The following is a 12,483-nucleotide window of genomic DNA, read 5'->3' on the forward strand; positions in this document are numbered from 1 at the left end:
ATAAATTTAATTTGTAAGAGGAGCTAGGAAAAGGCTTGCTCTGTCACCGTAAGGACCTATGTTTGTGAAAAGTTTCTACAACCCAATAAGCCTTCCCACCAACGCAGCAATTCAAATCCATCCAAATCAAACCGAATTAGAAAAATCCCATGTTTAATGGATGCAACCCTCCTGGAATACCTTCCAGCCCACCCTAGAGTGGAGATGGGAAAGAGAAGCCAGAAAACCACAGGTCTGTTTTCTGTGGGACAGTTAAAATACACTGTGGGAATTGTCTTGAGCATCTCTAGGGGAGGAGTCATCATTTGGCAGGCTTTTGGAGATGCAGCAGGGTTTGGAGAGAGATAAGGGAGAGGGCTTTGGTGGAACCTCTACCACAACATCCCAGACTATTTGGGTATGGATGCCAGGGGCTGGGAAGAAGCTTTCACAATAGCAATATAGATTTATAGTACCCACAGAAAAGCCAGGCATGATGGCATGAGAATGTGACACCAGCACTTGGGGACTGGGGAACAGACAGAGCCCTGGGTTTGGTGCCATGGTAACCTAGCCAAAACAGAAATCCTTGAGTTCAGCAAGAGTCTTGAAAATGGAGATTGTAAATAATAGAGAACTACACATGAAGTGGACCCATGGCCTCTACACACACAGAACAAGGCAAGAAAATGAACTCAGATATAAACACAATCACACACATACATGCATCACATGAACACACACACACACACACACACACACACACACCATTTATTTTTAAGTTATAGCTTAGTTTTATAGTGTTTTCATAGATGATTTTGGCCCCAGCTTTTATCCCAAGAACTGGGAAAAAGATGGTCAGGAAACAAGTCAGAGAACTGCTTTAGGAAAGTGTTACTGATATAATTCACTGCTCCAAGATCAAGGAGTCTTTGAACAAATTCAGAACCTACTTGCATATATTGACAGAGTACATGTTGAGTTGAATCTGAATGAAAAATTAACTCAAGTATGCAAACAAGGATAAGAATGCAACTTTTTAAAATTTATTTTTCTTATTTTACATATCGATCCCAGTTCTCTCTCCCTCCCTCTTTCTCTCCCTCCCTCCTTCCCTCCCTCTCTCACACCCTCCTATTCTCCCTAACCACCCTCCCATCGCATTAACCCCCACTCCACAGGTAGGGTGATGTCAACAAAATCTGTCAAGTCATTTGAAGTAGGGACTAGGCCCACCCTCCTGCCTCTAGGTTAAGGGAGTATCCCTCCATGGAAAATGTGCTCCTAAAATCTTTTTGTTTACCAGGGATAAATCCTGTTTCCAATACCAGTGTTCCTTAGACTTCCCAGGCCTTCTAACTGAGACCCATGTTCAGGGGATCTGAGTTGGTCCAATGATGGATTCCCAGCCCAATAATTCCTCCTTGTTCAGGTCAGCTGTCTCTGTGGGTTTCTGTAGCCTGGTATTGTCATCCCTCTCTACAACTGGATTCCAGATAGGCTCAGTGTTTAGTTGTGGGTGTCTGCTTCTGTTTACATCAGCTACTAGATAAGAGTTCTATGATAAGTTAGTCATCAGTCCCGTTGTCAGGGAAGGGCATTTATGTTAGCATTTCCACTATTGCTCAAATTGTTAGTTCGGGTCAGACTTGTAGGTGTCTGGATATTTCTCTAGAGTCAGTTTTCTCTTCAAACATATAATGGCCTCCTCTTTTATGGTATCTCTCCCTCTCTATTTTTTCCCTTTCATCCCCAGACTCAATCTTCCTAGTCCCACGTACTTTCCTCTATTCTGCTTCTTTTTTTTTTCTAGTTACCTCTCTGCTCACTGCCCCCCCCCAATCCCAATATGCTGAGGAGATCTTATTCCTTTCCCCATCTGTGAGATACCCTGCATGAATCTGTTAGATTCCTAGTTTCTCTGGCAGTGTGAATCATAGGCTGGTGATCCTTTGCTCTATATCTAAAATCCGTGAGTTAGTACATACAATGTTCCTCTTTTTGTGACTGGGTAACCTTATTCAGAATGATTTTTTTCAAGTCACATCCATTTGCATGTGAATTTCAAGATTTCATGTTACTTTTCTCTGCAGAGTAGTATTCCATTGTATAAATGTGTCACATCTTCTTTATCCATTCTTCAGTTGAGCAGCATCTAGGTTGCTTCCACGTTCTTGCTATTACAAATATTGCAGCTATGAACATAGTTGAACAGATGTCTTTGTTGCATGAATATGGATCATTTGGGTATATGCTTAAGAGTGAGATTGCCGGATCCTGTGTAGTCTGATTCCCATTTTCCTGAGGAACCACCATATTGACCTACAAAATGGCTGAACAAGTTTGCACTACCAACAGCAGTGGAGGAGTGTTCCCCTTTCTCCACATCCTCTCTAGCATAAGTTGTCATTGATGTTTCTAATTTTAGCTGTACTGGCAGGAGTAGATGGTATCTCAGAGTTGTTTTGTTTTGATTTTGCTAATAGCTAAAAATATTGAGCACTTTCTTAAGTGTCTTTCATCTTTTTGGTTTCCAACATTGAGAATTCTCTCTTCATTTCTGTACCCCATTTTTAATAGGGTTGTTTGGTGTTTTGTTGACTAGTTTCATGAGTTCTTTATATATTTTCGAGATCAGCCCTCTGTCAGATGTAGGATTGGTGAAGATCTTTTCCTGGGCTTTGGGCTGTTATTTGGTCTTGTCAACTGTGTCCTTTGCCTTACAGAATCTTCTCAGTTTGAGGAGGTCCCGTTTATTAATTGTTGATCTCAGTGTCTGTGCTACTGGAGTTATGTTCAAGAAGCCGTCTCCTGTACCATTTTGTTCAAGGGTACCTCCCACTTTTTCTTCTAATAGGTTCATTGTGGCTGGATTTATGTTGAGGTCCTTGATCCATTTGGACTTGACTTTTGTGTATGGCAATAGATATGGGTTTATCTGCACTCTTCTACACACTATCATCCAGTTATGCCAGCACCATTTATTCAAGATGCTTTTCTCCTCCCATTATATACTTTTCTCAAAAATCAGGTGTTCATAATTGTGTGTATTAATATCAAGCTTATCAATTTGATTCCATTGGTCTACCTGTCCTTTTTGTGCCAATACCAAGCTGTTTTCGGGACTACAGTTATAAGTAAAGACTTTAAGTCAGGGATGTTGATGCCTCCTGAAGTTCCTTTATTGTACAGTGTTGTTTTGGCTATCTTGGGTCTTTTGTTTATCCATATAAAGTTGAGTATTATCCTTTCAAGGTCAATGAAGAATTGTGCTTGGATTTTGATAGGGATTGCATTGAATCTGTAGATTGCTTTTGGCAAGATTGTCATTTTTACTATGTTTATCCTACCTATGCAAGACCATTGGAGATCTTCCCATTTTTTGGTATCTTCTTTAATTTCTTTCATTAAAGACACAAGTTCTTACTATATAGTTCTTTCATTTGTTTGGTATGCATTACCCCAAGATACTTTATGTTGTTTGTGGCTATAGTTAAGGGTGATGTTTCTCTGATTTCTTTCTCAGCCCCTTTGTTACCTGTATGTGGTAGGGCTCCTTATTTTTTTGAGTTCGTCTTGTATCCTGCTAGATTGCTGAAGGTGTTCATCATCTGGAGGAGTTCTCTGGTAGAGTTTTTTGGGTCACTTATGTAAACTATCATATCATATCATATGCAAATAGTGAAAGTTTGACTTCTTCCTTTCAAATTTGGATCCTCTTGATCTTCTTCTTTTGTCTTTTGCTTTAGATAGAACTTCAAGTGCAAGGTTAAAGAGATATGGAGAGAGAAGGCAGCTTTGTCTTGTTCCTGATTTTAGAGGATTCGCCTTAAGCTTTTCTTTATCCAGTCTGATATTGGCTGTTGGTTTACTGTATATTGCTTTTATTACCTTTAGGTATTTTCCGGTTACAATTGATCTCTCTGAGATCTTTATCATGAAAGGTGTTGCATTTTGTCAAAGGATTTTTTAGCATCTCGTGAGATGATCATGTGGCTTTTATTTTTCAGTTTGTTTATATGGTGATTCACATTGATTGAATTTTGTATATTGAACCGTCCTTGCAACCCAGGGATGAAGCCTACTAGGTCCTGGTGGATGATTTCTCAGATGTGTTTTTGGATTCCATTTTCCAGTATTTTATTGTGTATTTTTGCATCAAAGTTCATGAGGGATATTGATCTGTAGTTCTCTTTCTTAGTTGTATCTTTATGTAGCTTGTGTACCAAGATAATTGTGACTTCATAAAAAGAGTTTAGTAATGAGCCTTCTGCTTCTATTGTGTGGAACAATTTGAGAAGTATTGGTATTACCTTTTCCTTGAATTTCTTGTAGAATTCTTCACTGAAGTCATCTGCCCCTGGGCTTATTTTTTTTGGTTGGGAGGCTTTTGATGTCTGCTTCTATTTCATTAGGTGTGATAAGTCTATTTAAGCTGCTTATTTGTCCTTGATTAAATTTTGGTAAGTGATTGTTAGCCAGAAAATTTTCCATTTCCTTTGAATTTTCAAAGTATGACATAAAAATTATCTGGATTTCCTCAGTGTCTATTGCTATGACCCCCTTTTAATTTCTAATTTTGTTAATTTGTATGTTTTCTCTCTGCTTTTTGGCTAGTTTAGATAAAGGTTTTTCATTTTTTTTTTTTTTTTGATATAAGCTGTTGGCCTGTTCCTAATGTTTCTTTTTTTGTTTATTTAATTTATTATTTTACAGGTCGATCCCAGTTCCCTCTCCCTCCCTCCCTCACTTTTACCCTCTCTGCACTCTCACATGTACCATAACCACCATCCCCTCCCATCCCCCCACCTCAATTCCATATGTAGGGGAATGCCATCCAGTTGGGGTCATGTAGATCTGACACGTCACGTGAAGTAGGGACTTGAAGAAACAATCCTGAATGAGGCAACCCAGTCACAAAAAGAGGAACATAGTATGTACTCACTCATATATGAATTTTAGACCTAGAGCAAAGGATCACCAGCCTATAATTCACACCACCAGAGGAACTAGGATACGTGTATTCGAAGAGATTCATATAAAGTCTCTCACAGAACTGTGAAGGGACAAGTTTCCCAGAGCACAGGGGAAGTGGGGGGAGCAGTGAATGGAGAGAGAAGTAGGAGAAAGCAAGGGAGAGGAGAAGAAAACATGTGTGACTAGGAAGATTGAGTCCGGTTAGGAATAGAAGACAGGAGAGAGAGAGAGAGAGAGAGAGAGAGAGAGAGAGAGAGAGAGAGAGAGAGAGAGAACATAAAAGAGGGAGCCAATATTGGTTTGAAGAGAATATTGAACACAAACAAACTTCTAGAGAACTACAAGATTGCCCCTACTAACAATTTGAGCATCCATGGAAAGGCTACCATAAATGCCCTTCCCGGATAGTGAGATCAACAACTAACTTATCCATGGAGCAAACACCCATACATAAACACTGAGTTGAACTAGAACCCAGATGCAGATGGAGAGGACAAGACCAGGCTACAGAAACACATAGAGACAGCTTACCTGAACAAGGAGGAGCTAATGGACCCCCAGACTGACAGCTGGGAAGTCAGCATGGGACTGACACAGCCCCCCCCAGAATATGGGTCTCAGCCAGAAGGACTGAGCAGTCTAAGGGACCTCAGACAATGGAGCCAGGACGTATCCCTGGTGCACAAAGGGTCCTTGCGAACACATCTCCCATGGAGGGATAACTGCCTTAACCTATAGACAGGAGAGAAGCCCTAGTCCCTACTTCACATGACCTGTCAGATAAAGGTTTTTCTATCTTGTTTATTTTCTCAAAAAGACAACTCTTTTTTGCATTGATTTTTGGTCTTGTTTTTCCTGGTTTCTACTTTATTGATTTCAGCCCTCAATTTGTTTATTTTCTGGCATCTACTCCTCCCGGGTGAGTTTGCTTCTTTTTGTTGTAAGGATTTCAGTTGTGCTGTTAATTCTCTTATGTGACTATCCTTTGTTTTTGTTTTTGTTTTTTTCATATGGGCACTTAATGCAATGAGCTTTCCTTGTAACACTGCTTTCAAGGTGTCCCATAAGTTCGGCTGTGTTGTGTCTTCTTTCTCATTGAATTCTAGGAAGTCTTTAATTTCTTCCTTGATTTCTTCTTTGACCCAGGTGGGGTGGAATTACACATTGTTCAGTTTCCATGAGTTTGTAGTGTTTCTGTGATTTGTGGTTTTATTTTAATTCCAAATTTAAAGCATGGTGGTATGATAAGATACAAGGGACCATTCCAATTTTCTTTGTATCTGTGGAGGTTTGTAATGTTGCCTAGTATTGGTCAATTTTAGAGAAGGTTCCATGTGGAGCTGAGGAAAAGGTATATTCTTTTGTTTTTGTATGGAATGTTTTATAGATATCTGTTAGTCCAACTGGAACATGTCTTCTGTTGTTGCTTTTGTTTCTTTGTTAAGTTTCTGTCTGGTTGTCCTGTCTAGCAGTGAGAGTGGGGTTTTGAAGTCTCCCACTATGAATGTGTGAGGTTTTTTTGTGAGCTTTGAGTTTTAGTAGTGTTTCTTTTAAAAATGTTGGTACCTTTGTATTTGGGGCATAGATGTTCAGAATTGAGACTTTGTGCTGATGAATTTCTCCTGTAATGAATTCTAAATGACATTCTTCATATTTTTTCATTGATTTTGGTTTGAAGTCTAACATTTTAGATATTATGATAGGCACACCTGTTTACTTCATGGCTCTATTTGATTGGAAGATCATTTCCCATCCCTCTACCCTGAGGTAATTTCTGTCTTTGAAGCTGAGATGTGTTTCTTTTATTCAGCAGAAGGATGGATTCTGTCTTCATATCCATTCTTTTAGCCTGTGTCTTTTTATATGCTAGTTAAGACCATTAATGTTGAGGAAAAGTAAGGATATTGATTGTTAATTCTTGTTTGTTTTAGATTTGTTGTTGGTGGTGGTATTGTGAATATATTTGCCCTGCTTTATCCTTCTGGTTCTGGTGAAGTGGGATTATCTATTCCCTATGTCTTTGTGACCATAGTTAACTTCCTTCGGTTGGAGTTTTCCTTTGAGAGCTTTCTGTAGGGCTGGATTTGTTGATACATATTGTGAAAAAAATCTTACTTTGTCATTGAATATCTTGTTTTCTTAGTCTGTAATGAATGAGAGTTTCGCTGGTTATAGTAGTCTGGGCTGGAATCTGTGGACTCTGTACCTTCTGGCCTTGAGAATTTCCATGGAGAAGTCAGGTGTAATTTTGATAGGTCTGCTTTTATATGTTACCTGGCCTTTTTCCTTTGCTGCTCTCAATATTCTTTCTTTATTCTGTATGTTAGGTGTTTTGATTATTATATGTCAAGGAGTCTTTTTTCTTTGTTCCCGTCTGTTTGGTGTTCGTTATGCTTCTTCTACTTTTCATGAGCATGTCCTTCTTCAGATTGGGAATGTTTTCTTCAATGATTTTGTTGAATATGTTTTCTGCACCTTTGATCTGGGCTTCTTCACCTTCCTCTATGCCTATTATTCTTAGGTTTTCCCATTTCATTGTGTCCCTGGGTGTTCCTGGATGTTTTGTGTTAAGGTTTTGTTGGATCTAAGATTTTCTTTAGTCAATGAATCTATTTTCTCTAATTTATCTTCAGTGCCTGAGATTTTCTATTTCATCTCTTGTATTCTTTGGTTATTTTTGGATCTGTAGTTCCTGATTGTTTGCCCAGTTTTCTATTTCCAGCATTCCCTCATTTTTTGTTTTCATTATTTTCTCTATTTCAGTTTTCAAGTCTTGAACTGTTTCCTTTACCTGTTTTTCTTGTCTTTCCTTACTTTCTTTAAGAGACTTGTTCATTTCTTTCTATTTTTTGCTTGTTTTTTCTTCCATTTCTTTAAGGGATTTTCTCCTATCTTCTTTGAGGGTCTCTATCATTTTTATGAAGTTATTTTTTATGTTATTCTCTTCTGCTTTATCTGCTTTAGGGATAGTTGATAGCCTGGTCTAGTGTTCTCAGAGCAGATCCAGGAAGTTCCCTGGAGGTGGTAGGATTGTTGAACCCACCTTCTGGCCCAAAAATGGGAGTCCAGGAATGGAACTCTTAACACCAACTTCTATACTCTAATCCCAAGGCGAATTAGCAGATGCTAGGACAGAGCAGGCAGGCACGGAGGCTAAGGCAAGACTCCAAATCCAGTCCACGTTTTTGAGGATAGAGGGTCCTTGGGCAAAACAGGAACAGCAGCATCCTCTGCCTCAAGTACTGGCAGAAAGAAGACTGGAATACTGAGGGTCTGTTGTCAGCATGGCAAACTGCATGTACCCAATAAACAGGAGTTACAGTGAAGATGCAGTGAACTGAAGCCAATTTGATTTCATCATCTACATACCAGGAAAACCTTTCTCCATGAGAACGAGACAGATGGTACCAGGAGGAACATTGTAGTCCTGTCACTGGATACTACATTTCACACAATTTGACTGCACCAAACATGACATTTATCCCCAGACTCAGACTCTTTTATATTTTAACATGGTTTTCTGAACCTATAATGTAATTACATGATTTCTCTCCTTCCCTTTCTTACCTCCATCTCCTCCCACATAACTCCTATGCCCTGACAAAATTGTGGCCTCCTTTTCTTTAGTGTTTGTGTATGTGTGTGTGTGTGTGTGTGCGCGCGCACGTGTGTGCGCACACACACTCTTCAAGATATCTGCTCAGTCTTTATATTAATTTTACATATATGATTTCATAGCTGATCTTTGTGTATTTTATAACCAATTGAGGGGTCTTTTCTTGTTATCAGATAATTCAAAGTCCACATTTGCGTTTCTCCCTCCCTCTCTCTCTCCCCTTTGCCCCCCTTTTCAGTGTGTGTGTCTTTTTGTTTGCAGAAACACCCAAGAATGTGAAAGCTGAAAGCTACCTCTTCTGGGTCTCATTCTGATTTAGGGTGAACTTCTTGTCCAGCTTCTCACAGATTAAACACTAATCATGTTTGGTGACTTCCAGGGCTCTTGCTTATTAACTGGCACAGTTCTTTTGGGAGCTTCACACATGACACATGTTCTGAATTGATCTGGTGCTTCTAGCACAAGCTTTTGCTGCACAGGTCATTGACATAATTTCCTTTTTTAATGTTAAAAACAAACAAAAAATCCATTCCTAGATTTCATTTATTCACTTGTAGTGCTAGAAGTGCACCATAGAGCTTTGTGCGTGACAGGCACTTTCCCTACCATTAACCTGAAGTCCTACAGCTGAGAATGCAGCTGTGTTTTCAGATATTCATAATTAGAAGGGAAATTACAAAACAGAAAATGGGTAGGCAACTTTTCAGGCTCTTATCTAACATGTCCTTGACACATAAAGTTTTAGCACCAAAGAGGCCTGCTGATAAAGAGGACCTTGCTAGGTAGTAATACTGGGTTATCAAGGGTGGAATTCATGCTGAGAGTAAGACAAGGATGTGTTCTAACAGCTCTAGTCTCTCAGAGAGACTTAATTGTTATCAAAATTTAGTAGTTGAGGTAATAGTGACTTCACACTAGAGTATGGAGTCTTCCCTTCCAAGTCCACCTCAACTGGACTTGGAGATACATCCAGTAGTGTTAACACCTTGAAGGTTGAAGTAGAGGCTGGTTTGAAGATAGTGTATGCTAAACATCAAAGTTAAGTTTTACACAACAGAAAGCAAGCTACATCTTCATTGTACTCTTCTGAACTTAGGCACACTGTCAGCTTTTTAATGCCTTTATTGGTTTTTCGCGTGTCTTATGCAATTCTTTCATTAAAGTTATTACTGATTTTTTTCCATTTCTCTAATGTCTCTCTGTGAAGGCCTGGCAAGATGAAACTCAAAATACAGACTTGGTTGGCCTGAAAGTTCCAGTTGTCCTCTTACCTGTGCTTCCTAGTTGCTAGGACATAGGCCAGCTCTACCATGTCCCACTTCCCTGTATTTACTGAAGGACTTTTACTGAAGTAGAAACACTGAGACACTGCCATTCAAATTTTGAGTCACATGACCTGGCCCATTATAGACTACAGATGAACAGTTAATCCCTTAGTGCTAAAATAGTGCAGATGTTGTTTATGATTTAGCTCACATTTCCTAATCTGGTTATCCTCTTAAAAGACAGCTACTTATAATATTCCAGAAGACAGAAGAACAACTTGGGCAGCAGAGGCCAGGTGAGGTGCACATTGCTCGTCTCTAAATTTTCAAGAGCAGAGGCTCTGGGGACTTGAGAGGATAAGAAATTTTCAAGTAAATAAATGTAACTAGAAAATAATCAGTATGAGGTAACTCAGATACAGACAGACAAACATTGTCTTATTTACTTGTGTGGATATTAGCTGTTAGGTTTTCATTATGAAGGTTATAATCCACAGAAGCAAAGAGATTAGCTAGAACAGTGGATCATGCATGAGGGGTAAATTTCCCTAGGAAAGGAAATTGGAGTGGTTAGACACAGATGAATGAGAGGGCAAGGAGAAATAGTTCAGATTCTGTTTTTAGCTTTGGATTCAAGGTTAGGTACTTTGACACTCATATCAATATGCATTAACTTTATTATTTACATTTGTTGACAGGAAATAAAACACAGATTTTATGACAATTAAATAAGAGTTTATTTAATGAAAGTCCATACCCCAAATAATGAATTAAGGAAACAATAAAATGACAAAAAAAGAAAAGCAAAGGCCAACTTGAGCATTTTTTGTTACTGGCCACCTTTGGCATCATTTTGAGTTCTTTAAAAATTTATGTAGACACAATGACAAATGCTTGCTATCTTTGCTTGATTTTCAAGATGGCATAAGGTAATAATTTACTTTTAAATTTTGGAATGGGGTGTCTTGCCTATGGCTAAATTTGAAGAAAGACAAATTATACCACTTATTAGAAAGAAAACTGCAGCAATAATTGCCAGAGCCATGGCACTACCAATCTTCTGAGTGTCTGGGTGAGAAGGCATGTGGAAATATGGTGGAAAGGCAATCCCCCATTTGCGTATTATGGATATGTAATTGAAAAGAACAGCAAGATAAAGAAAGCTGCTAGCAATGATGTTCAAAATCCCCGAAAGGCTGAATGGATTGCAGGTGGCATTCCTCCATTCTCTTCCAATACACACTTTCCAAAGAGCAATAATGATGGTGATTTTCCCAAAGAGGCCCAGAAAGCTGGACACCAGCAGCAGGTGCTGGTTTATTCGAATATACAAAGGCAGGAAGGAGTCATGGTAGTTGTATCGGTGACATATTCTGATGTCCCTGGTGTTGTTGCCATTGTAGAAAACACAGGATCTCCATATGCCCACAAAAGCCACTGTAGGCTTGAAAATCACTGGATCTTCATAGTACCACACTCGCCACTGAGGAAGCCCCATGGAGATGCAGCAAAGTAGCCAGGCCACTGTGGTTAAAACAAAACCTCCCATTTGGTGATGGTAGTTTTTTGTCAACATGATGTGACAGTGAACTGCAAAGATATACAGCAGAATATGAAGATGGTTACTCTAGACAAGCACAATATACTGGGTTTATAGTACTAGGAGAATGGTGTTATGTTTGAGAGAGTGGGGATCGGCCTGGAGATCTGCTGACTTGGATGTGGTGTGAGAAAAGGCTGAGAAGGCTCCAGTTGTAAAATATTTATATAGGTAGATAACTCATACACACTCTATAATGTGTAATTCTACATTTTCCATGGACTTCTGGAAATCCTGCTGCCTTTCCCTCCCAAGGGCTACTTAGAGGCATGAGACCCTGCATCTCATCAGTATAATGGTATTTTCAAGGACCACCCATGGTAAGCTAATGTGAGAAGTTTGTCCTACTGATATGTCAAATGTTGCCTGATCATTCATTCATTTAGATTAGCTTAAATCTTTGCCTGTTAAGAATATCACAGTATGAACGAGCATGATATATGAGACTTTGTGTTCACACATTGTGTTACTATTTCTTTTGAGTAAATAAGGCATTCAATTTGAAGGAGACAGTGTCAAATGCATAGAGTTTGCATTGTGGAATTTACAGAACTATTTCATACAGATTGCATGACTTTTACATACCCAGCAGCAAACCTGGAAGTTTTCAGCTGCTTTATAACTTCCTTCTCATTGGGTATGTGCAGTACACCAACACATCTATACTGAAAAACAGCAAATGAGTGAAAACTCATGAAGTAATATAAAATTCACTTGCTTTGGTGTATACAGTATAATTGATATTATACATTATCTTAAAGTAATCTATTATACTATAATACTTGCAAGTTGTAAATCTTAAGAAAAATTGTGAACATGGATCATGCTCACGTTTCAGGAATTGTGTAACACAAAGAAACTATAAATACATTCATAGTATTATGGTTAGTTTTGATTGTCTACTTGAAACAATGTAAGAATGATCAGAGAGGGGAGACTCAGTGAGGAATCATCTAGATTAGGTTGGTCTGTAGGCCTGTCTGTGATGGATTATGTTGATAATATTACGTGAAGTAGGAAGTCCTAACCAGTGTGGGTAGCACCAG

The 12,483-nt window shown here is 38.9% G+C and overlaps 1 protein-coding gene across 1 annotated transcript; it reads right to left on the reverse strand.

The window, feature by feature from the left end:
- Positions 1-10,780: 10,780 nt before the first annotated feature.
- On the reverse strand, positions 10,781-11,413 carry LOC127218489 (claudin-34). Its single transcript, XM_051179529.1, has one exon. It carries the CDS (start codon positions 11,411-11,413, stop codon positions 10,781-10,783), a length of 633 nt encoding a protein of 210 aa, XP_051035486.1.
- Positions 11,414-12,483: the final 1,070 nt, after the last annotated feature.

Source organism: Phodopus roborovskii, unplaced genomic scaffold, assembly GCF_943737965.1.
Source record: "Phodopus roborovskii unplaced genomic scaffold, PHOROB, whole genome shotgun sequence".
In the NCBI taxonomy this organism is placed as follows: domain Eukaryota; kingdom Metazoa; phylum Chordata; class Mammalia; order Rodentia; family Cricetidae; genus Phodopus; species Phodopus roborovskii.

Excerpts from the sequence above, each read along its gene's own strand:
- LOC127218489 (XM_051179529.1), bottom strand. The coding sequence starts at position 11,413 with ATGTTGACAAAAAACTACCATCACCAAATGGGAGGTTTTGTTTTAACC.